The 25,846-nt window shown below is 38.2% G+C and overlaps 1 protein-coding gene across 2 annotated transcripts in view; it reads left to right on the top strand.

Annotated features, from left to right (window-relative positions):
• The window catches only part of SMC1B (structural maintenance of chromosomes 1B), a 134,888-nt gene that overhangs the window by 35,417 nt on the left and 73,625 nt on the right, over window positions 1-25,846 (top strand). For both annotated transcript variants that reach the window (XM_037846362.1, XM_037846363.1), the window contains exons 6-9: window positions 3,282-3,540; window positions 4,528-4,668; window positions 24,194-24,276; window positions 24,838-25,045. In XM_037846362.1, coding sequence (XP_037702290.1) covers window positions 3,282-3,540; window positions 4,528-4,668; window positions 24,194-24,276; window positions 24,838-25,045 — 691 coding nt within the window. The remainder of the gene's footprint in view (window positions 1-3,281; window positions 3,541-4,527; window positions 4,669-24,193; window positions 24,277-24,837; window positions 25,046-25,846) is intronic.

Raw genomic sequence — 25,846 nt, forward strand, 5'->3', positions numbered from 1 at the left:
GGAATCATACTTGCAGGGTGACGCTCAGCCCCTGTGTGGTTTGCACTTTAATTTCTTTTGGAGAGCTCTGTGCTTTGGAATCCCCAGAACCACAAAGGAGGGGTTTGGCCAGTGGAGGAGGGAGTTGGGTGGGTGGTAAAATCCTGTTGCAAGTAACAATCTCTGTCTAGGTTTGAAGAGACTCCATGGCAAAACAAAGAATCCCCAGATTCAGGATATGGAAGGAGAGCGGAGGGGCTGTTATTGTGGGAAGAGTCCATGGGTGAGACCATTGTGGGAGAAGGTACAGAATGGGGTTAAGGGGTGCTCTGAGATGGACTGCCATTCTGGGGCCAGTGAGTAGAATCTCCTTGGTATTCAGCTCCTTGTCCCCTACCTCTTCCATCTCCTCCTCTTCTGCACCAAGCCCCCTCCCACTCCAAAACCTCCAAACCCCTTTTTGGGAAGAAGGACTGAGAAGGCTCCACTGTGCAGCAGCTGAACCTCCACAACCAACCCACTGAGGTCTGAGCAGCATGGGCCTTGGGCTGACACCAGAGATGTTGTGTCCAAAAGTCAGGAAACTCTGGACACATAAGGGAATATCTGACCTGCAGTTAACCCCAGAACATTGAAAAACCTGAAGTGAGTTTTTAAAAATAGGTATTAACAGTTAGGTTTTATGTAGATTGATAAAGTAAAAATGTGACACTTTGAAAGTGGATTCTTTTAAATAAACTTTTTATTTTAGAATAATTTTAGATTTAAGAAAAATTGTAGAAATGGTACTGAGAATTCCCATATGCCCCACACCTAATTTCCCCTATTATTGACATCTTAAATAGGTAAGGTACATTTGTCACAATTAAGGAACTCATATTGATAACATTATTTTTTAAAGTACTTATTTTATTCAGATTATCTTAGTTTTACCTAATGTTCTTCTTCTGATCCAGGATACCATGTCACATTTAGTATCATACCTCCTCAGGCTCCTCTTGGCTGTGATAATTTCTCAGACTTTCCCCGTTTTTGATGATCTTGACAGTTTGAGGAGTACTGGTCAGGTATTTTGTTCTTCAATTGGGATTTGTTTTGTATTTTTCTGATTATTAGATTGGGTTTGGAGAAGAAGACAATAGAGGTAAAGTGCCATTTTTATCATATTATATCAGGGATCTCAACATATATATGTTATATGATATATATATCATAATATCAGCATGACTTACCACTGTTGCTGTTGACTTTGATTGCCTGGCTGAGGTAGTGTTTGTCATATTTCCCCACTGTATGGTTGTTTTCCCCCCTTTCCATACTGTACTCTTTGGAAGGAAGTTACTTTATACAGCCCATGCTTAAGGTGTGTGTGTGGGAGGGGTAGTTATGCCTCACCTTCGGGGCAAAGCAGCTACATAAATTATTTGGAATTCTGTGTGGGTGATTTGTCTCTTCTTCCCATTTATTTATTCAGTTATTTATTTATATCCATATGGACTTGATATTTATTTTATATTTTAGTTTATAATTCAATACCACTTACTCATTTTGTTGCTCATATTATTCCAGCTTTGACCATTGGGAGTTCTTTGAATTGGCTTCTGTGTCCCTTTAACATACCCCCAATATTGTGATTTTTTTTTTTTTTTCAGTTCTAGTTTGCTAATGCTGCCAGAATGCAAAACACCAGAAATGGATTGGCTTTTATAAAAGGGGGGTTATTTGGATACACAGTTACAGTCTTAAGGCCATAAAGTGTCCAAGGTTAACACATAAGCAATCGGGTACCTTCACTGGAGGATGGCCAGTGGTGTCTGGAAAACCTCTGTTAGCTGGAAAGGCACATGGCTGGTGTCTCCTCTGGAGTTCTGGTTTCAAAATGGCTTTCTCCCAGGATGTTCCTCTCTAGGCTTCAGCTTCTCTCCAAAATGACACTCACAGTTGCTCTTAGGGTGTTTGTCCTCTCTTAGCTTCTCTGGAGCAGAAGTCTGCTTTCAAAGGCTGTCTCCAAAATGTCTCTGTAAACTGCGATTCCTCTCTCAGCTCCTGTGCATTCTTCAAAGTGTCCCTCTTTGCTGTAGCCAGTTCGCTTCTTGGGTCTGATCTTATATAGTGCTCCAGTAAACTCATCAAGGCCCATGCTGAATGGGCAGGGCCACACCTCCATGGAAACTATCCAATCAGAGTCATCATTCACAGTTGGATGGGGTGCATTTCCATGGAAACAACCTAATCTAAACATTCCAACTTAATCCCTGCTAATATGTCTGCCCCCACAAGATTGCATCAAAGAACTTGGCTTTTCTGGGGAACATAATATATACAAACCAGTACATTAGTACTTCCTTATTTTCTGGCACTACAAATGTTCCGGGCTTACCTTGTTTGAGCCAGTCCTAGAATCAGCCAATCTCAGTTTTTATCACCCTGCCCCAGGTCTAGAAGCCATTTCTCCAAGGAGTCTTAGCTCCTTTTATTGGAGAAAGTAGTTAGTAACAGATTTGGGTTATAGTTGTGCTCGTTGCTCTTGGGGTGTCCTTTCTTTTAGGCCCTCTCAGCCAACAGAGCAAGGAAAAACTATGATGGGTATACTAACCCATGTATAGTACACATGTCTATAAATATTTCTTTGAGTTCATACGTGATATGAATATACTTATGTCTCTAATCCATTACCACATGGATCATTCTAGCCGCCTCATGCTTAACTATGACCTCCTACTCCAACAATAGAAAACTGGTTTCTGCCATCTGCCTCCATTTACTTAACTGTTATAATATAACATGAATAGTCTTTCAGAATTGTTAACTTTGTCAATCAGTGTACTGTGCTTATGTACAATTCCTTTTGGCTTTAGTTTTATAGACTCTACTCATTTCAAAGTTACTTGGGTCAGTACCTTTCCTCCCAACTCCATTCAGTGTTGTGGTTTCATATGTTAGTAATACAGATAGATTCTTTTGTCACAGCATTCCATCCTGGGATCCCTTGACCTCTTAAATGATTTTTTCTTAATTTGCATACATTAAGGTTCACTCTTTGTGCTATAAAGTTCTGTGGGTTTTGACAAATGCATAGTGTCTTGTATCTTCCATTACAGTGTCATACAGAGTAGCTTCACCACTTGAAAAAATTCACCTATGCTTCACCACCACCCAGCCTTTGGAAACCACTGATCTGTTTACTATCTCTGAAAGTCAATTTTTTAAGTGTGTGATTTGATCAAAATAAATTCTTTCCTTTATATGCTATAAAATATAAATTCCTTTAAAGTAAAAATATGCCTTTTTTTTCTTTTCAGATCTCTTGAAGCACTTTTAAATCAGAAGAAACCTCAGTACATTAAAGCCAAAGAAAATACTTCTCACCACCTCAAGAAATTAGATGTGGCTAAGAAATCAATAAAGGATAATGAGAAACAGTGTTCTAAACAGGAAGATGATATAAGAGCCCTGGAAATGGAACTGGTTGATTTAGATGGTGCATGGAAAAGTTTTGAAAAGCAGGTTGAGGAGGAAATCTTACGTAAAGGGAGAGATATTGAACTGGAAGCAAGTCAGGTGAAAAAATCAATATTTGGAAAATCTTTAATTTTTATTGTTTGAGTTTCTTTAATTAGAAAAAAAATCAGATGACCTCCATTTCTGATATTTTAAGAGATTATCCTTAGAATGTGAATTAGAGGGATTTAAATTTTTCAGCTTGTACACAGAATCTAATTTTAGACTGGACAAGAAGCTTTTTTTCCCTTTATAAGATGAGATGGCACAACATTTATGAGTTAAAGTCCTAAAAAATACTTCAGCAAGATTACATGGTGTCCTCTTGTAATAAAAGTTAGGCAATTAATTAAATTATATTTTTCATATATTTTTTCAGTTATTATTTTTAAGATAACTTCTCTCATGAATGTTGTGAAAACTCTTTGTCAAATACATAATCAGTTAATTGACAGGAGGGAAATCGATTACTTAAAGTGATGTAAAATGTTAAATGATGAATTAATATCCAATTTACTCTATAAGATTTAATTATAATGAATCAAAGTAGATATCCAAAATAGGTGACTCAGCGTTTTCAAACAATTCTCTCAACCAGACTTTATCATTTATCTCTTTTGTTATTTTATGATAATCTTGCGTCACCATATATATATATATATATATATATATATATATATATATATATACACTAAAGTAATTGTGACTACATAAATTGAAAAAAATAATTTTCTCAGGACTCTTGATTTTAGACTATTAATGAGTATCAGCCTCTTTTTCACTTTCAAGAATTTCTGACAGAGACCTTTTTTAGAGTTTGTTTTGAATACTTTGTTGATCTGTCTAAACAGTTTTAAATAAGAAGACATTCATCTTATATCCACATTACTTTACCTGGGGAAGATGGCCAATTATGAACTAATCGAAATAGAACGTACTTTTGTTAAGATTAATTAACTGCCAGTAGAGGATATCATGCAAAAAATTTCCTATCCTGCTTCCTCAAGTGAGTTAGCAATTAGCAATGTTTAAATGCTGTTTATATAGCTGGATCATTATAAGGAACTTAAGGAACAAGTAAGAAAGAAAGTGGCTATAATGACCCAACAACTGGAAAAACTGCAGTGGGAGCAGAAGGCTGATGAAGAAAGACTGACATTTGAAAAGAGGAGGCATGGAGAAGTTCAGGTACCTCAATTTATGCAGTAGTGATTTAAAATCATTTTCACTGAAATTTTATTCCCTTTTTATGTTAGCTGTTCAGTGTATTAATGGATTTGCGTCAGACATAAGCAACTAATCAGAAATTTCTGGATTACCTATTGTGATGCATAGCATTATTTAGGTGCTCTTTTATGGTCTAAGATAAGAGTAGACACTGTGCCTTCATTCATGAATTCAGTAAGCATTTGTTGTACATCTGTATATTACTAGGCACTGGACAGATTCTGTCCTTACATGCATTTTAGTCCAAGAGAGTTAGGGGAAGTGAAAAAAGCAAATAAGTACCATAATAGAGATTAATGTAAACTCATTTGGAAACATTAAGGACTTAGCTCAAGAGTAGCTTAATAATCTGTCTACATGAGTCGTGAGCATCAAGACAGCATTTTAGCGGGTCATCTGGTGTTACACCTTAAAGTGAGGCAAACTTGACTCCAGGCAGTCTTGCTCTATCACTTACCTGTGTAATCTTGGTAAATTACTAAATTATTTAATTCCTCTGGGTCTTAATTTCTTCCTTTGTACAATGAAGAAAGGTTTACCTACTTCATAGTGATGGGCAGATTAGATAAGAGGAAAGTGAGCATGATGATACACCATGTGTCTTGTCTTACTCTTTTGTGCCTCCTGACTTTTTCTACACACTGAGAATTGGGCTTTAGAATTATCATTATTATTATTATTATTATTATTATTATTTACACTTTCAGCAGTAATTACAATTCATTGTATATTATGGAGTTAAATAGGTAGGCTTCTGTGGACCTTCCTGAAAATGTGGCCACTATTTCTAGTGAGAGCTACAATGAAGAAGTGGTTCTGATTTAAGTATACGTATGATTTATAAATGTGTATTTGGAATTTAGGGGAAAAGGCATTTATTTATTACCTTGCTAGGCTCTTTCCTTTCATTAGCTCTTTTAAGTCTCACAGAAATACTTATAAGAGTAGATAGTTGCCCTGTTATACAAATGAGATTAGTATTTCAAAACTAAATATTGTCTCTAAAAAGTGTCTGATGACATTTTTCCTGCATAAGATCAATAATAACAACAATAGTAGCAGCATTACAATCTAGGGTTTATTTGTATTCACCAAGTACCAAGTACTGCTGTCAACCTCATTTAGTTAATCCTCACAACAACCTTATCAGGTAGATATTCTCATCCTGGTTTTTTCTCTTTAAATTTAACTTCCTCAGCTTCCTCCACATGTTTGATCAAATGTGGATTTCTCAGTGAGGCCTACCCTGACTACCCTATTTAAAGTTGTAGTCCCCACTGTATTTCTGATTCCTTTATTCTAGCTCTATTTTCTCTTAATATACAGTTTAATTTACTTATTTGTTAAATTTATTCTCTGTACCTTCACCCTTTAGAATGTAAACTCTGTAAGAGCAGGGTTGTTTATCTGTTAGGGTCATTGATGCGTCTTAAGTGCCTAGGATAGTTCTTTGTCCAGAGTTGATGATCACTAAATATTTGTTGAATGAACTAATGAATTCTCCAGATGAGAGAATCGAGGCTCAAGATGGTCAGGTTAACATGACTAAAGTCACACAGCTAGTAAGTAGAGGAACTGGGATTTGATTCCAAGTTATCTGTCTCCAGAACAAATCTTAGCCCGTACACTGTCCAGTGTCTTGTTTTAGTCTATTTATGATTAGTTTTAGTCTATTTATGATTTGGCAGATGAAAATGCAAGCAAATATGGAAACTGCAATGTATGATAATCATATGACTAGAAGAGAAGACATTTTGTATTTTGTGTGAGGAGAGAAAAAAGGTTGTAACATAGCAGGAATTACTTTTAAAACACTTATTTAATTTGTGTCACATAAAATTAGACACTGATTTCTGCAAATACACATTGTAGACTTTTTTCTTTGTGCATGTGAATTTCTTTTTGGAATAACCTATTCATCTTTGCTATTAAATTCTATAGCTACCCACACCACAAAGCCTTCCCTGGCCTTCCTTTTAAAAGAGTTGAAAATAATTTCTTCTTAATTTTATCATCTGTTGCTCTTTTTTTAAATTAGAGAAGTTGTGGGTTTACAGAAGAATCATGCTTAAAATACAGGATTCCCTTATACCACCCTATTATTAACACCTTGTATTGGTGTGATACATTGTTAAAATTGTTGAAAGCACATCTTTATGCTTGTACTGTTAACCCTAGTCCATGGTTTAACTTAGGGTTTACTGTGTTATACAGTTCAATGGATTTTTTTTTTAAAAAGCTTTTATTCTAGTAACATATATACAACCTAAAATTTCTCCCTTTTAACCATGTTCAAATATATTTCAGGCCATTAATTAGGTTCACCATGTTATGCCACCATCACCACCATCCATTACCAAAACTTTTCCATAGTCCCAAACAGAAACTCTGTACATTTTAAGCCTTAACTCCCCATTCTCTACCTCCTCTCTGTCCCCTGGTAATCTGTGTTCTAGATTCTGACTCTATGAGTTTCCTTATTCGAATTGTTTCGTATCAGTAGATCTTACAATATTTGTACTTTTGATTCTGGCTTATTTCACTCAACATGGTGTCTTCAGGTTCATCCATGTTGTCGCATGTATCAGAACTTCATTCCTCTTTATGGCTGAATAATATTCCATTGAGTGTATAATACCACATTTTGTTTATCCAATTATGATTGAAGGACACATGGTTGCTTCCATTTTTTTGGCAATTATAAATACTGACATTATGAACATTGGTGTGCAAATATCTGTTTGAGTCCCTGCTTTCAGTTCTTTTAGTTATATACCTAGGAGTGGGATTGCCAGGTTGTATGGTATTCTATACTTAACTTTCTGAGAAACTGCCAAACTGTCTTCTACAGCAGCTGCACCATTTTACATTCCTGTTATAGAGAATGAGGGTTATTATTTCTCCACATACATTTGTTATTTTTTGTTTTTTAAATCGTAGCCATTCTAGTGGGTGTGAAGAGGTAGCTCATTGTGGTTTCTATTTGCATTTCCCTAATGGTTAATGATGTTGAGCATCTTTTCATGTGTTTTTCAGCCACTTGTATGTCTTCTTTTGCTCATTTTAGTGTGTAGTTTGTCATTTGTCTTTTTGTTGTTAAGTTGAAGGGTTTCTTTATATATTCTGGATATTAAACCCTTATTGGATATGTGGTTTACAAATATTTTCCCCCATTGTGTAGGTTGTCATTTTATTTTCATGATAAGGTCCTTTGAAGCACAAAAGTTTTAAATTTTGACAAAGTCTAATTTACCTATTTTTTCTTTTGTTCTGTGTGCTTTAGATGTAAAGTCTAAGAAACTATTGCCTAACACAAGGTCATTAAGATGCTTCTCTATATTTTCTTCTAGGAATTTGATAGTTCTAGCTCTTATATTGAGTTCTCTGATCCATTTTGAGTTGATTTTTGTATATGGGGTGAGGTAGGGTTTCACCTTCATTCTTTTCGAGAGCCAGTTTTCACGGCACTATTTGTTGAAGAGACTATTTTTTCCCAGTTGAGTGGTGTTTGCCCCTTGTCAAAAATCAGTTGGAGAGGGTGGGGCAAGATGGCAGTGTAAGGAGGTGTGGAATTTAGTTAGTCCTCTAGAGCAACTAGTAAATAGCCAGGAACAACTAGTAGATAGTCTGGAACAACTGTATGGGGGGACATCTGTGACGGGACACACATCATACACCAGTCTAGAATGGGTGGAAGGGCTGAGACCATAGCGTAGAACTGTAAGTAAAGTCCCTAAACAGCAGAGGCTGGCGCCTCTCCCCCACTGACTCAGCTGGAACACTTCCCTTTGGGCAAAAGGAGTAGTCTCTGCTGAGAGCAAGGGAAGGTAGCTCAACCAGTCTCCAATCATGGTTTTAATTAACAAATTTGGACTACTGAATACAAACTATGAGCAAAGATAAACCTGGAGAAAGCCGGAAAGGAACCCTGAGGTTCCACTTGGCAGAGAGGAGTTGGGGCTGATGAAAAAAATAATAATAAATAAATAAAAGCAGAGGCTTTTGGAGTCGGCTAAACTCAGAATACTGGAAAAGGGCTGTATCCCAAGAAAAGGGGCACATAGAACCAGGTACTAACTCTGGCTCTTGATTGGCAAAAATGGGGGAGCTGGGGACTGGCTCTGAAAAAAAGGTGATTTCTTTTTTCTTCTTTTTTCTCTCATTCTAAGTAGCTCATTAGAGAAAGCCTTAGGCATTTTCAGTTGTCAGTGCTGCCCCAGGCAAGGGTGGAGTTAAGAAAGTCAGAGAGACAAAGGAAGAAGTCAAATGAAGGAGATAATTCCCTAAAGAGTGTTATCTTCCCTAAGAAAACTGGGTGTGGGACCCAGCTCCAGTGGCTGCCCTCCCTCAGAGAATTCAGACCCCAGGACCTGGGGTGGGGGGTGGGAAGCAGAAACAACTTAAGTGTGGCTTCTAACACCCTCAGTCTCTGGCCAGGACAGGGTCCACTGAGAATTAAAGGGACTGCACGTCTTTACACCAGTGGGGGTCTGCAGGCTGACAAGCACTACTTGCTGGACAGGATAGGAAAAGCGCAAAGTCTAGAGACCTTACAACAAAGTCTGACAACCTGCTGGGTCTCATCTTCAGGGAAACCTGATACTGATTATACCTTCCTGCTGAGACTTGGGCCTTTCTGGTCTGGGAAAATCTGATTGGGGTAACCAAGGAAACCAGATGCCTAGACAACAAAAAATTATGTGTCACATTAGGAAAAACAAAGATATGGCCCAGTCAAAGGGAACAAACTTACACTTCAAATGAGATACAGGAGCTGAAATAACTAATGAAAGATCTTCAAACAAATATGCTAAATCAAATCAATGAGTTGAAGGAAGATACGGCAAAAGAGATGAAGGATATAAAGAAGACATTGGTGATAAATACCCAACTATATGATGATACTGTGAACAATTGATTGCACACTGTGGATGACTGTATGGTATGTGTATATATCTCTAAAATTATAGGAAAAAATATAAATAAGGATAAAAGTGCTGGAGAAAACATAAAGAGAGGAATGTACCTATTTACTGCTGGTAGGGAGGGAGAATGGAGTAGGCTATCCAGAGGACAGTGTGGTGGTTCCACAAGAAAGTAAGTATCTGGTTGCCATAAGGACCTGCAACCCCATTATGCAATACATACTTGGAAGGTCTGAGAGCAGGGATATGAATGGATGTTTGCACACGTGTTTATGGAGGTAGTATTCATGATTTGCTATAGGTGGAGGTGGTCTAGGGTACATTGGTGAACAGAATGATGAACTGTGGTGTATGCATACATTGGACTACTGAGCAACTGCGAGAAGGAGTGAAGCTGTGAGGCATGCAACAAGGTGAATGGATCCTGTAGATAGCATTTTGAGTGAAGTACATCAGAAATGAAAAAATAAATATTATAATACCTCACCAATAGGGACTAAACTACAATGTGTAACTCAGAATTGAATCTCAGAGGTCGCGGCCACCCACTGTGCGGGGTTGAGACGGTGATGGTGGTGACTCGTGCGGTGGCGAGGGTGCCCGGGGCTCTGCGGGGCCCTCGCTGCCCTGGCGGACGAGCTTGTGCTTTCTTCCACCCCTGGCGTTGGTGCTCCTTGCTGCAGAAGGAGCTGCGGTAGGGGCTGCAGCGCAGCAGGTTCTCCATCTTCCCGCATAGCTCCGGTATCTGCGTCTAGCTCGCTCGGGCTTGGCCCGTCTGTGTCACTGGCCGTGGCGGCGGCGACGGCACATCGGGCAAGATGGCGGCATAGAGAGGAGTGGAAGCTAAGTAGTCCCCCTGGAACAACTACAAAAAACCAGAAACAACTAGTAAATAATCCAGAATAACTGTGGGGGGACAAACGAGACCATCCACTCATCATACACCAACCTGAATTGGGAGGAATGCCCAAGAACACAGCATAAAATCTGTAAGTAAAACCTGCAGAACCAAGTCATGAGACCCCCTCCCCCATAGCCCGAGCTGCAAAGCCTCGTGGTGCCAGAGAGAAGCTCTCTCCCAGCAAGCGAATACAGCTCAGCTGAGCTCCAACTGGGGTTTTACGTAGTGAGTGTGAACTGCTCACTACAGGTAGGCATCCCCAAAAAACAGACAGAGGCTTTGGGTGACGACTGACCTGGGAGAGCTGGAGGGTCGCCTTGGACTGGGTCTGAAGGGGACTATCTTTCTTTTTTGGCTCAGTGGAGAAAGCCCCAGTCATTTTCAGTTTCCAGGGCTGTGACTCTGGGAAAGGTGGAGACAGCACAAGCAGAGAGAGAGACCATTGAAATGCTAATGGCCTCCACCTGAGGGGTCTGTCTTCTCTAGGAGGAAAGGGGTGGGGCCCTTTCCATTCAGAACCAGACCCCAGAGCCTGGGGGAACACGGCCACACCTCCTCACACCAGTCAAGAATTATAGGCTAACAGGCATCACCTGCTGGGCAGAAAAGCACAGTGACCCGAGGCATCAAAGGGTGGAGCAATTTTCTAAGACACACCCGCAGGGAAACCAGATACTGAATATTTCTTCCCTCTGGGACCTGAGTCTGTTCTGGTCTGGGAAAACCTGATTTGGATAACCAAGGAAACCATGCCTAGACAACAGAAAATTACAGCCTACACTAAGAAAAACAAAGTTATGGCCCAGTCAAAGGAACAAACGTACACTTCAACTGAGATACAGGAATTTAAACAACTAATGCTAAATCAATTCAAAAAGTTTAGAGAAGATATTGCAAAAGAGATAGAGGCTGTAAAGGAAGCACTGGGCATGTATACGGCAGAAATCAAAAGTTCAAAAAAGCAACTAGTAGAATCTATGGAAATGAAAGGCACAACACAAGAGATGAAAGACACAATGGAAACATACAACAGCAGATCTCAAGAGGCAGAAGAAAACACTCAGGAACTGGAGAACAAAACACCTGAAAGCCTACATGCAAAGGAGCAGATGGAGAAAAGAATGAAAAAATATGAGCAACGTCTCCGGGAACTCAAGGATGAAACAAAGTACAATAATGTACGTATCATTGGTGTCCAAGAAGGAGAAGAGAAGGGAAAGGGGGCAGAAGCAATAACAGAGGAAATAATTAATGAAAATTTCCCATCTCTTATGAAAGACATAAAATTACAGATCCAAGAAGGGCAGCGTACTCCAAACAGAAGAGATATGAATAGGCCTATGCCAAGACACTTAATAATCAGATTATCAAATGTCAAAGACAAAGAGAATCCTGAAAGCAGCAAGAGAAAAGCAATCCATTACATACAAAGGAAGCTTAATAAGACTATGTGTGGATCTCTCAGCAGAAACCATGGAGGCAAGAAGGAAGTGGTGTGATATATTTAAGATACTGAAAGAGATAAACCACCAACCAAGAATCCTGTATCCAGCAAAGCTGTCCTTCAAATATGAGGGAGAGCTCAAAATATTTTCTGACAAACAGACAATGAGAGACTTTGTGAGCAAGACACCTGCCGTGCAGGAAATACTAAAGGGAGCACTACAGGGTGATAGAAGACAGGAGTGCATGGTTTGGAACACAATTTTGGGAGATGGTAGCACAACAATGTAAGTACACTGAACAAAGGTAACTATGAATACGGTTGAGAGAGGAAGGTGGGGAGCATGTGAGACACCACAAGAAAGGAGGAAAGATAACGACTGGGACTGTGTAACTTGGTGAAATCTAGAGTATTCAACAATTGTGATAAAATGTACAAATATGTTCTTTTACGAGGGAGAACAAGCAAATGTCAACCTTGCAAGGTGTTAAAAATGGGGAGGCATTGGGGGAGGGATGCAATCAGCATAAACTAGAGACTGTAACTAACAGAAAAAAAAAAAAAAGAATTGAATCTCAGAGCACAGCGTATCGGGAATGCTTAATGTAATGGTCCTTAGATTGTAAGCTCTTAGAGCAGTCACATCTGTTCCTGAATTTTAATGGCTATCTCCAAATTCTGAGATGCTGATCCCTTTCTGTATAGCCTATTCAGTCTCTGGAACTTTGGATTTCTGTGTGACACCTGAAACTCGGAGCTAGAGCTCAGGGGATAGAAATGTCAGTATTTGTGCATACAGCAACTGTTAAAAATTTTTAAAAGCTGAAAAAGAGCCAAGACTTCAATTAGAGATATGAATGAAGTAGATCTGGTTAGAACTAAGGCAAATCAGGCCAAAGGTTAAAGGGCGATACTGTGTTAACTTGTACGGTCAGTTTATTCAAACACCATAATTACATGGAACTTTGAATAAGAAGTGAGATCTGGTAGGTTTGTACAGGTTAGTGTGAAACAGCAATACATCCCAAAGTAATTTGGGCAGAGAATAAAAATATATACACAGGGGCCCCCTGAGGATCTGGGGGAAAATGCAGAAATGTTGGACTTCCCCACCTGGGCTGTTGCTGATGTTCTCACAAACATTGAGAACTGATGTTTTGGTATCCTGAGCCCTCTATCTTGGGGCTTGCCCTTATGAAGCTTGTTACTGCAGAGGAGAGGCTAAGCCTACTTATAATTGTGCCTAAAAGTCTCCCCCAGAGTATCTCTTTGTTGCCCAGATGTGGCGCTCTCTCTCTAGCTAAGCCAACTCAGCAAGTGAATGTACTGCCCTCCCCCCGATGTGGGACCTGACTCCCAGGGGTGTAAATCTCCCTGGCAATGCAGGATATGTCTCCTGGGGATGAGCCTGGAGCCAGCATCCTTGCATTGAGAACATCTTGACCAACATGGGGAAGTGGAGTGAAACAAAATAAAGTTTCAGTGGCTGAGATATTTCAAATGGAGTCGAGAGATCACTCTGGTGGGCATTCTTATGCACTATATAGATACCCCTTTTTAGATTTTAGTGTATTGGAATAGCTAGAAGTAAATATGTGAAACAATCAAATTACAACGATTTTTAACTATGTGGTTTACATGGGGTGACAGTTTGATTGTGAAAACCTTGTGGATCACACTCCCTGTATCCAGTGTATGGATGGATGAGTAGAAAAATGTGGACAAAAACTCAATGAAAAAATAGGGTGGGATGGGGGGGATGATTTGGGTGCTCTTTTTTACTTTTATTTTTTATTCCTATTTTTATTCTTTCTGGTATAAGGAAAATGTTCAAAAATAGATTGGGGTGATGAATGTACAACTATATGATGGTACTGTGAACAGTTGATTGCACACCATGGCCGTTTGTATGGTATGTGAATATATCTCAATAAAACTGAATTTAAAAAAGAAGATATTGTGTGAACATAAAGAAGAACTCCAGAGTTTGGAAGAACAATTGGCAGAACTTATGGGAATAAAAGGCACAATAAAAGAGGTGAAAAACACAGTGGAGAGGTACAACAGCAGATTTGAAGAGGCAGAAGAAAGGATTCATGAACTGGAGGGCAGAACATCTGAAATCCTACCCACAACAGAACAGATAGGGAAAAGAATGGAAAAATATGAGCAGTGTCTCAGGGAATTGAATGACAGAATGAAGCACATGAATATACATGTGCATGTCCCAGAAGAAGAGAAGGGAAAAGGGGGAGAAAGGATAATGGAGAAAATAATCACTGAAAATTTCCCATCTCCTATGAAACTTAAAATTACAGATCCAAGAAGTGCAGCATACCCCAAACAAAATAGATTCGAATAGACCTAGTCCAAGACACTTAGTAATCAGATTGTCAAATGTCAAAGAGAATTCTGAAAGCAGCAAGAGAAAAGTGATCCATCACATAGAAGGGAAACTCAATAAGATGATTGTATGGTATGTGAATATGTCTCTATAAAATTGCAGAGGGGGGAAATAAACAGAGGGATACAAGTGCTGGAGAAAACCTGGAGAGAGGGATGTACCTGTTCACCATTGGTGGGAAAATAGAATGGTGCAGCCCATTTGGAGGGCAGTGTGGTGGTTCCACAAGAAGCTAAGTATGGGGTTGCCATAAGTTCCTACAAATTCATTATTGGATATATACTTGGAAGAACTGTGAGCAAGGATTCAAATGGACATTTGCACACTGTTTTTTATGACTGCAGTTTCATGATTTGCAGTGGATGGAGGTGGCTAAAAGTACATTGACTTATGAACAGAATGGTGAACTGTGATGTATGCATACAGTAGAATATTGAGCAACTGCAAGAAGGATTGAAGTTGTGAGGCATGAAACTAGATGAATGGATCTTAAGAACAGAATTTTGAGTGAAATAAAGCCAGAAATAAAAAGACAAACATAATGCCTCACTAATATGGACTAACTATAATGTGCAAACTCTAAGGGTTGAATCTGAGAGCACAGGTTATCAGGGGAATGCTTATTGTAAAGGTCCCTAGATTGTAAGCTCTTACAACAGTCACATCTATTCCTGAGTTGTGATGGTTATCTCTAAACTCTGAGATGCTGAGCAATTTGTTTATAACCTAGTCAGTCCCTGGAGCTTTGGGTATCTGTGTGACACATGAGACTCAGAGCTAGAGTTCGGCAGCTATGAATGTCAGTATTACTCCATACAGTAGCTGTTAAAAAAGCTGAAAGTGTTCAGACTTCAGTCAGAGATATGAATGAAGCAGATCTGGTTAGGACTAAGGCAAATCAGACTTAAGGGTAAGGGATGGTATTGACTGTGTTTTAAAACTTCAACTTCTATGTGAGACCAAGGGAAGAGATGTTTATTTGGTGCAAAATCTATATTTTCTTTAGCACACTAAATAATTTAACTTGTGCAGTTGGTTTATTCAAACACAATAATTACATGGAACTTTGAATAGGGAGTGAAATCTGGTTGGTTTGAACAGGTTAGTGGAAAGCCCCAAAACATCCCATAGTAATTGGGGCAGAGAATAAAAATATATTTGCAAATCCGCCTTGAGGGACTGGGGAAAACTGCGGAAATGTTAAACATCCCCAGCTGGGGAATTACTGATACTCTCACAAGCATTCAGGACTACCAATTTAGAAGGCCAAGCCCTTGATTGTGTGGCTTGCCCTTATGAAGCTTGATACTGCAAAGGAGAGGCTAAGCCTACTTATTATTGTGCCTAAGAGTCTCCCCCAGAGAACCTTTTTTGTTCTCAGATGTGGCCTCTCTCTCTAAGCCAACTCACAGGTAAACTCACTGCCCTCCTGCCTATGCGGGTCATGACTCCCAGGGGTGTAAATCTCCCTGGCAACATGGGACATGACTCCTGGGAATGAGCCCAGACTGGCATCATGGGATTGAGAGTCTTCTTGACAAAAAGGGGGAAGACAAATGAAACAGAATGAAGTTTCAGTGGCTGATGGATTTCAAATGGAGTTGAGAGGTCATTCTGGAGGTTATTCTTATGCATTATACAGATAAACTTTTTAGTTTTTAGTGTATTGGAATAGCTAGTAGGAAATACCTGAAACTGTTGAACTGCAACCCAGTAGCCTTGATTCTTGAAGATGATTGTATAACTGTGTAGCTTAGATGGTATGACTGTGTGATTATGAAAACATTGTGGCTCTCACTCCCTTTATCCAGTGTATGGACAGATGAGTAGAAAAATGGGAACAAAAGTTAAATGAATAATAGGGGGGATGGGATGTTTTGGGTGTTCTTGTTTACTTGTATTTTTATTCTTTTTTTTTTTTGAAATAATGAAAATGTTCAAAAATTGATTTTGGTGATGAATGCACAACTCTGTGATGGTACTGTGAACAATTGATTGTACACTGTGGATGATTGAAGGGTATGTGAATATATCTCAATAAAACTCGGAGAAAAATCAATTGGCTAAAAATGCAAGGGTTGATTTCTGAGCTCTCACTTCCATTCCATTGGCCTATATGTCTGTCTTTGTGCCAGTTCCATGCTATTTTGGTTGCTATGGCTTTGTAATAAGTTTTAATGTCATGAAATTTAAGTCCTTCAACTTTTTTTTTACTTTTCAAGTTGACTTTTGCTATTCAGGTCCCCTTGCCTTTCCATATAAATTTGATTGACTTTTCCATTTTTGCACAGAAGGTTGTTGGAATTTTGATTGGGATTATGTTGAATCTGTAAATCACGTAGGGCAGAATTGACATCTTAACAATATTTAGTCTTCCAATCCATGAACACGGAATATCCTTCAATTTATTTAGGTCTTCTTTGATTTCCTTCAGCAATTTCTTGTTGTTTTCTGTGTACAAGTCCTTTACATTTTTGGTGAGATTTATTCCTCAATATTTGATTCTTTTAATTCCTATTGTAAATGGATTTTTTTTCTTGATTTCTTCTTCTAATTCATTAATTGTGTATAGAAACATTACTGATTTGGGGGTGTTGATCTTGTGCCCCACCATGTTGCTGAATTCATTTATTAGCTCTAGGAGCTTTGTTATGGATTTTTCAGGTTTTTCTTTATATAGGATCATGTCATATGCAAACAGGGAAAGTTTTACTTCTTCCTTTCCAATTTGGATGCCTTGTCTTTCTTTTTCTTGCATAATTGCTCTGGCTAGAGTTCCAAAACAATGTTGAACAACAGTGGTGACAGTTGACATCCTTGTCTTGTTCCTAACCTTAGAGGAAGAGCTTTCAGTCTTTTCCCATTAAGCAGAATGTTAGCTGTGGGTTTTTCAGATATGCTCTTTATCATGTTAATGAAGTTTCCTTCTATTGCTAGTTTTCTAAGTGTTTTTATCAAGAAGAGGTGCTGGATTTTGATAAATGCCTTTTTTGTGTCAATTGAGGTGATCAGGTGTTTTTTCCCCTTTGGTCTGTTAATGAGGTATATTACATTAACTGATTTTAGGTTGAAATGCCCTTGCATACCTGGGATAAATCCCACTTGATCATGGCGTATAGTTTCTTAATGTGCTGTTAGTTTCTATCTGTTAGTATTTTGTTGAGGGTTTTTGCATCTGTATTCATGAGAAATATTGATCTGTAATTTTCTTTTCTTGGAATTATCTTTATTTGACTTTGATATAATGGTTACCTTGGCCTTGTAGAAAGAACTAAAGAGTGTTCCCTCCTCTTTCATTTTTTGGAGGAGTTTCAGCAAGATTGATGTTAATTCTTCTTGGAATGTATGGTAAAATTCTCAAGTGAAACCTTCTGGTCCTGGGCTTTTCTTTGTTGGGAGGATTTTGATGACTGATTCAACCTCTTTACTTCTTATTGATCTGTTGAGATATTCTGTTTCTTATTGAGTCAGTGTAGGTAATTTGTGAATTTAGGAATTTGTCCATTTTATCTAATTTTCTGGCATACAGTTGTTCATAGTATCCTCTTGTAGTCCTTTTCATTTCAGTGGGGTCAGTAGTAACCTTCCCCTTTTCATTTCTGATTTTTATTATTTGTGTTCTCTTTTTTCCTTTGTCAGTGTAGTTAATGATTTGCCAATTTTATTGGTCTTTTCAAATAATCAAATTTTGATTTTGTTAATTCTGTTATTTTTTATTCTCTATTTTATTTATCTCCACTATAATCTTTGTAATCTCCTTTCTGTTCTCTGTAGGTTTAGTTTGCTTTTTCTAGTTCTTCCAGTTTTCAGGTGGGTCTCTGATTTAAAGTCTTTTTACTTTTTTATTGTAAGCCTGTAGAGCTATAGATTTCCCTCAGCTGCATCCCGTAAATTTTGTTATGTTGTACTTTCCTTTTCATTCACCTCAAGATGTTCCCTAATTTCCTTTGTGATTTCGTCTTTAACCCATTGTTTGTTTAAGAATACATTGTTTAATGTCCACGATTGTGAATTTTCCATTTCTCCCTCTGTTATTGATTTCTAGCCTTATTTCATTGTTGGAGAAGATACATTATAAGATTTCAACATTTCAACATTTTTTAATTTGAGACTTGTTTTGTGACCCAAGATATGGTCTATCCTGGAGAATGATCCATGTGCACTTGAGAAGAATGTATATTCTGTTGTTATTGGGTGAAATGTCCTGTATATGACTGTTAGCTCAAGTTGGTTTCGAGTATCGTCCAAGTCTTCTATTTCTTTGTTGATCTTCTGTCTAGACGTTCTATTCATTATTGAAAATGATGTATTGATGTCTCCTACTATTAATGTAGGACCATCTATTTCTCCCTTCCAATCTGACAGTATTTGCATCATATATTTGATCCTTTGCTGTTAGGTGCATTTAAGTTCGTAATTACATTTTCTTATTGAATTTGCACCTTTAGCAGTATAATGTGGTCATTTTTGTCCCTCATAACACTTTTTGACTTAAAGTCTCTTGTCTAATATTGGTATAGCTATCTCAGCTCTCTTTTGGTTACTACTTACATGGTATAGTTTTTCTGTCCTTTCACTTTTAACCTACTTACAGACTTTGAATTTAAGGTGAATCTCTTGTAGACAGTATATAAGTTGGGTCATGCTTTTTCATCTATTCTGCCAATTTCTGCCTTTTGAAAGTCTTATGCTTTTTTTGTCCCTCTGTTCTTCCATTAATGCCTACTTTCATTTACTTGATATTTTCTATTATACCATATTAAGTCCCTTCTCATTTCTATCTCAATACATTTTACATATATGTTCCTTGTGGTTACCATGGGGTTAAAATTTAATTTCCTAAATATAGAAAAATCATATTTGGTTTGATATTAATTTGACTTCAGTAGCATGTTCATATACTGTTCCTGTAGCCCTGTATCCCCTGTGCCGGTTTGAATGTATTATGTCCCCCAAAATGCCTTTATCTTTGATGTAATTTTGTGTGGGCAGAGGTATTTAGTGTTGATTATATTGTAATTCTTTGAGCGTTTCCATGGAGATGCGACCTACCCAACTGTAGGCAGTAACTCTGATTGGATAATTTCCATGGACGTGTGGTCTCACCCATTCAGCGTGGGCCTTGATTAATTTACTAGAGCACTACATAAGCTCAGACAGAAGGAGCAAACTTGCCACAGCCAAGAGGGACACTTTGAAGAATGCACAGGAGCTGAGAGAGGAAGTGCAGTTTACAGAGACATTTTGGAGATGGCCTTTGAAAGCAGACTTTTTTTTTTTTTTTTATCTTCATTTTATTGAGATATATTCACATACCACGCAGTCATACAAAACAAATCGTACTTTCAATTGTTTACAGTACCATTACATAGTTGATCATCACCTAAATCAATCCCTGACACCTTCATTAGCACACACACAAAAATAACAAGAATAATAATTAGAGTGAAAAAGAGCAATTGAAGTGAAAAAGAATACTGGGTACCTTTGTCTGTTTGTTTCCTTCCCCTATTTTTCTACTCATCCATCCATAAACTAGACAAAGGGGAGTGTGGTCCTTATGGTGAAAGCAGACTTTTGCTCTGGAGAAGCTAAGAGAGGATAAATGCCCCAAGAGCAAGTGAGAGTGACATTTTGCAGAGAAGCTGAAGCCTTGAGAGAAACGTCCTGGGAAAAAGCCATTTTGAAACCAGAACTCTGGAGCAGACACCAGCCACGTGCCTTCCCAACTAACAGAGGTTTTCCAGACACCACTGGCCATCCTCCAGTGAAGGTACCCAATTGTTGATGCATTACCTTGAACACCTTATGGCCTTAAGACTGGAACTGTGTAACCAAATAAACCCCCTTTTACAAAAGCCAATCCATTTCTGGTGTTTTGCATTCCAGAAGCATTAGCAAACTAGAACATCCCCCTACCACTTTTTTGTTACAAATTATAACTTTGTCCATTGTATATACAAAACCACAAATTTATCATTACTTTTTATGTATTTGCATTTTAGCACCTGCAAGAATTATTTTTACATACCAAAAAATACATTACAGACCCAAGTGGTTTCCTTTACCTGAAGATTTTTTTTATTTGTGCTGCTTTGAACCACTATCTAGTGTCCTTTCCTTTCATTCTGAAGAACTCCCTTAAGGGTTGCTTGTAGGGCAGGCCTAGTGGTGATACACTCCCTCAGCTTTTGTTTATCTGGGAATGTCTTAATCTCTCCCTCTTTTTTAAAAGAAAGTGTCACAGATATGTAATTCTTGGTTGGCAGTCTTTCTTTCAGCACTTTAAGTATTTCATCCCACTGCTTTCTTGTCTCCATGGTTTCTGATGAGAAATCAAAACTTAATCTAATTGGGACTCCCTTGTACATAATATGTTGGCTTTTTTCTTGAAGTTTTCAGAACTTTCTCTTTGCCCAGTGCATTTGACAGTTTGACTAGTATGTGATGGGCATATTTTTTTTCAAGTTTTTCCTTTTTGGTGTTCTCTGGAATTTGTGCATATTCACATCTTTTGCGGAGTTTGGGAAGTTTTCTGTCATTATCTCTTTGAACATTCCTTCTTCCCATTTCTCTCTTCTCCTTCTGGGACTCCCATAATGAGTATAGTGGTAGGCTTGATGGTGTCTCAGAGTTCTCTTGGGCTATTTTAGCTTTTTATAATTCTTTTTTCTTTCTCCTCCTCAGCCTGACTCATTTCAATTGAGTTACCTTCGAGTTCACTGATTCTTCTGCCAGCTCCAGTCTGTTTTTGGGAATTTTTTATTTCAGTTATTGTTGTCTGCAGCTCCAGTAGTTCTGTTTGGTTCCTTTTTAAAATTTCTCTCTTTTAATTAAGATTCTCATATTGTTCAGTCATTGTTTCCTCTTAGTTCTTTCTCTGCATTTTTCTTCATCTCCTTGAGCGTATTGAAGATCATTTTTCTTAAGTCTTTGGTATGTCCACAGTCTGGTCTTCTTTGTTGATGTTTTCTGGATTTCTATCCTCTACTTTTGGATGGGCCATCATTTTTGTTTCTTTGGCTTATCTTTTTTTGCACACTGTACATTTTAATATTTTTAAATGTTAACTCAGGTTTACTCACTAAGATGTCTGTTTCTTGAGTTTGTATCCAGCTGGTGATATGACAGAGATTTTCTTGAATGTCAGCCCTCCTGTCAGGAAGGTCCTCCCAAAGCAAATGCAAAGCGCAGGGTCCTTCCTGTCTTTTCTGGGCCTGTGGCTTGGCCTGGGCTTGTGCTTTTAGTGGCCTTTGGAGATCCCCTGTTTACAGCAGTTTGAATGTCCCTTGTGCTTCCCAGGAAACACACCTTCTCCCTCTCCCTGTTGTTCCATTGCTGGACTTAAAGCAGGAAAGCCTTTGCCCCAGACCACCTGCCTCAACTGTTTCTTACACTGCTTTCCTTATCTTGAGCTGCTTTTGCCTGGAGGGCAAATTCTGTGACCCAATGGAGAGGAGTTACCCAAGTCAGTCTATCCCAGCCAGAGCAAAGCCAGTGACCCACAAAGGGAGGGCTGGTTGGCTCCAAACTGCCCTGAGGAGGCAATAATGGAGGGCCAGGAAGGGCACCAGGAGCTTCTTCTACACTCCCCAAAGCTGTGCTTTCCTGACTCAGCACCTGCCCAGCAAATGCAAGTTTTCACCTGTCCTTCACAGCTCTGAGGAAGGTACTGTCTTTAAGTCTCCTCCACCACCTTTGTCCAGGGCAGGTTGAAACAGTGGCTGCCCAGTGATCTGAAATAGCCAGTCAAAGCAGAGATCAGCAATTGGATTGTGCCCCCACCCTCAATCTTGGGGCACTGGATTTTTGTGTCCCACTCTGGCACCAGCAAGCTATGCCAGGGTCTGGACCCCACACTGCCTGCCGTAAGAGTAGGGGAGGGTGACAGTAACCACTGCGTGGAGAGAACAGTTTATTGGCATTCTCTTTCTCCCACTCTTCCATGGATGCTGTACAGTGTTCTTCTGGACTCCAGAGTTTTGAAAGAGTTGATTCAGACAGTTCCTGCCTATTTAATAGTTCTGGTGGAGTATCTGATTCCTGAAGTTTCCTGCTCCTCCATCTTCCCACAATTCCCTGTTGTTCTTAACTCATATCTAAAGGCTTTTACATTGCAGAAAAATTAGTTGGCACAGTTCTATTTGACTGGAAGCTTCGTAAAGTCAGGATTCACAGCAGTGTCTGTTGTAGAACCTTGCACTTACTGGCTGTTACTAAGCATTGGTTGAATTGCAGTTGTCATTTGAATGCAAAAACACTGATAGAAAAAGAAAAAAAAAATGCCAGCGTGGAAAAGAGTGGAGAAAATCTGTAGCCAAACTCAGTTTCCCACAGGACTGATGACTCCCTTCCCTGATAGGAAGGGCTTTAACTTTCCCACAGGTCCCAAGATCTCTAGGTGCTGGGTAGTAGTTAGTTGGTTGTCCCAGACAACTTGCATGAAAAGCTGGCATTCCAAATCCAGAATACCTGGTACCAAGGTAGTACGATTATACCCATTGTGTGTGCAGCAGAGCATCCGGGTCCTGACATACCTCTTGGTGGGATGATGGGCAAGTAGGGGACCTGGGCCTTCTCTTCTCTTGTTGACAACAGCCTTTTACATTTTCTCCAGTGAAGCCTATTCTTCAACCTAAGCCTTGTCTGAAATTTGTTCCAAACCTTTTTGCATAACCCCTAAGAGATCCACTTGGGTCCACGTAGGTATGCATCTGGTATGAAATAAGCTCTGGGACTTGCCATAATAAAGGCACAGAGACAGGTGTTCTCAGTTGACTAAACTTGATATTCCTAATTGACTAGCCTTGATTTTTGCTCTGTTAGTGGAAACCTTAAGTGAGATCATAGAATTTTGACGTGGCGACTCTTAATTTCAAATTTTATGAGTTCCTTGAGAAAAGAAATGATTATAAATGATTTTTATAACTCTAGCACCTAGAACAGAAGAAGTTTGTTCAGGGAGTTTGTGTGATGAATGAGAAAAATATAAGATTTCATAGACTATGTTTCTTCTTTTCTACTTGAAAGGTATGGTATTTGTACTCTTTTCCATGTGTCATCTCCTGAAAAGGAAATAGGGTTTTTACTTTTATATATTCCTAGTTTTAGACTATTTTGTAAGGAAGTGAGACAGATTAATCTTGGCTATAGTGTGCAGGATGAATTAGACAGGGGCAGGATTAGCAATATGAAACCATCTGGAGACCACCACAGTATTTGGATTTAATGTCAAGTGAAAAGAGCTGGATTTCTGTGAAGGCTTCCTGCCCACAAGCCTACTAGTTGCCCTGTAGATTCCTATATATTCTAATACTTACCTACTGTCCCCTGTGCTTGCTTATTTATTTGTCTCTCTCACCAGACATTATTCCTTAAGGGCAGAGATTCTTATCTTGTTAATTATTGTATTTATAGTTCTAGCACATGGTAGCCAGTGAACAAACTTATTGAATGAATTACTATGACGGATAGATAAGAACTGTGTATATATATTTGAAAATAATACCCTTGGAGTTTGAAGTTATGAGTAAGCTTGCTGGAGATGAGATATGACTCCACTAGTAAATGGTGGAGTCAGGATTTGAACCCTAATCTGTGTAACTTTAAAACTCTATATCACATTGCCTTTCAAAATTAAAATTTACTCTTACAGGTATTTTCATATAGTTGTATTTTATATATTTCAAATAGAACAGCTTATAGATAGTATAATATTATAATATATTAAGTTCTGGGTATATAGAGAAAAATAATCAAGTTTATTAGCTGTAAATTGTTGTAATTGATACTGGTTTCATTTCCTATTTTAGGGAAATCTAAAACAAATAAAAGAACAAATAGAAGATTATAGAAAACGAATAGAGAAGTTGGAGGAATATACAAAGACATGCATGTAGGTGTAGTAAAGAAACCCCCTTGCAACTTTCGTGCGCCTCAAGGGTCTGGTATATTTCTGTACATCAACTGAATGCCCCACTATACCGTAATGTTCACAGTCATCCATTGTTTTTCATTTCATAATAGGTAGTTAACATTACACTATTCCACAATATAAATATTTAAATTTTGAAAATATAAATGTAAAGCAGTAGTTGGTATTCGTTTTTTATAATAAAAGTAATGTTATATCTTGAAAGCTAGTATAACTGAAGTATTCTATCAGTAAAAATTTCTTTTTAATTGACATTTCCTTATTACTAAGCTCATGGTGATTGCTGTAATTTATTTACTTTTTCAGTATTCAGAAATATGTATCTTTTGAATCAACAAAGAATGATCAAAATCTCCTTTGCTCATCTTTGGTGTTAGGTTTATTTTATTGTACTTTTCATTCTAGAAGAATTGATAGAGAACTACTCCATTCCCCCATAATGCCAGACCTGAGTTTATTGCATCTTATAATCTCTAAATCTTACTTTTTCTTTTTACTAAATAAGCTTTTGTTATTATATAGTGATTGCTTGAAAGAGAAAAAACAGCAAGAAGAAGCCCTAGTGGAAGAAATTGAAAAAACAAAATCAAGAATGTCTGAAGTTAATGAAGAATTGAAACTTATTAGCACTGAATTGCAGAATGCTGGAATTGACACTCATGAGGGAAAACGTCAGCAAAAGAGAGCAGAGGTTCTGGAACACCTCAAAAGACTTTATCCAGATTCTGTGGTAAATAAAAATAAATAGTTAAATAAGACAAAAAAGGTGAAGCTTTCCTATATGATGAAAATAATACCTTCTTGTTTTGAATTAGAAATTTGAACATTATTAGGAAGCAAAATTATTTCAGAAATCTTTAAAGTTTGTGTTTGACAATTTATTTATATTTAAAATAGAGCAGTAAATAATTGAGTAAAATGTATATAAGTTTCAAAAGTGTCAATAGATAATAATTTTGGTGGAGAAACAGTGACAAGAACACAGTACCCAGAAAGTCCAAGTTATGGCCAATATCCCCACAGGACCCAGGGGCCATGAGTAGTCTGGCTCTCCTCAAACACATAGCTTCAAACCTCCTGTTCTTCATCATTCACATACTTTTAATACAAGTATTTTTATTCTATAAATCTTACCGTACATTCATTATTGCTAGTGTATTTCATTAGCTAAAATACAGTGATATCACCTGTTGCTTGGGTTATCAGTGTCACAGAATTATTTCCTTTGGTATCAGGGTTCTGGCCTCTTACTGTCTCGTCACTGACACCAGTGTACACTGTACAGTCCTTATTTTATGGTGGCCTATTTTCAGCATTTGGTACAGTTAACCACTTGCTGTAGTTTGAAACACTTGTCCATTGGCCTCTATGATACTGTACTCTTCTTGGTTTTCCTCCTGTCTCTTTGGCCTCATCATCTCCATTTTCTTTACAGCATCCTTTTTTACTTACTAGCTCTTAAATGTTGATTTTTCACTTCTAGATAATGATGAAATTATAAAGCTGGGCCTCAAAATCTCCTTCTTCCAGT

Source organism: Choloepus didactylus, chromosome 8 (assembly GCF_015220235.1).
Source record: "Choloepus didactylus isolate mChoDid1 chromosome 8, mChoDid1.pri, whole genome shotgun sequence".
In the NCBI taxonomy this organism is placed as follows: Eukaryota; Metazoa; Chordata; class Mammalia; order Pilosa; family Megalonychidae; genus Choloepus; species Choloepus didactylus.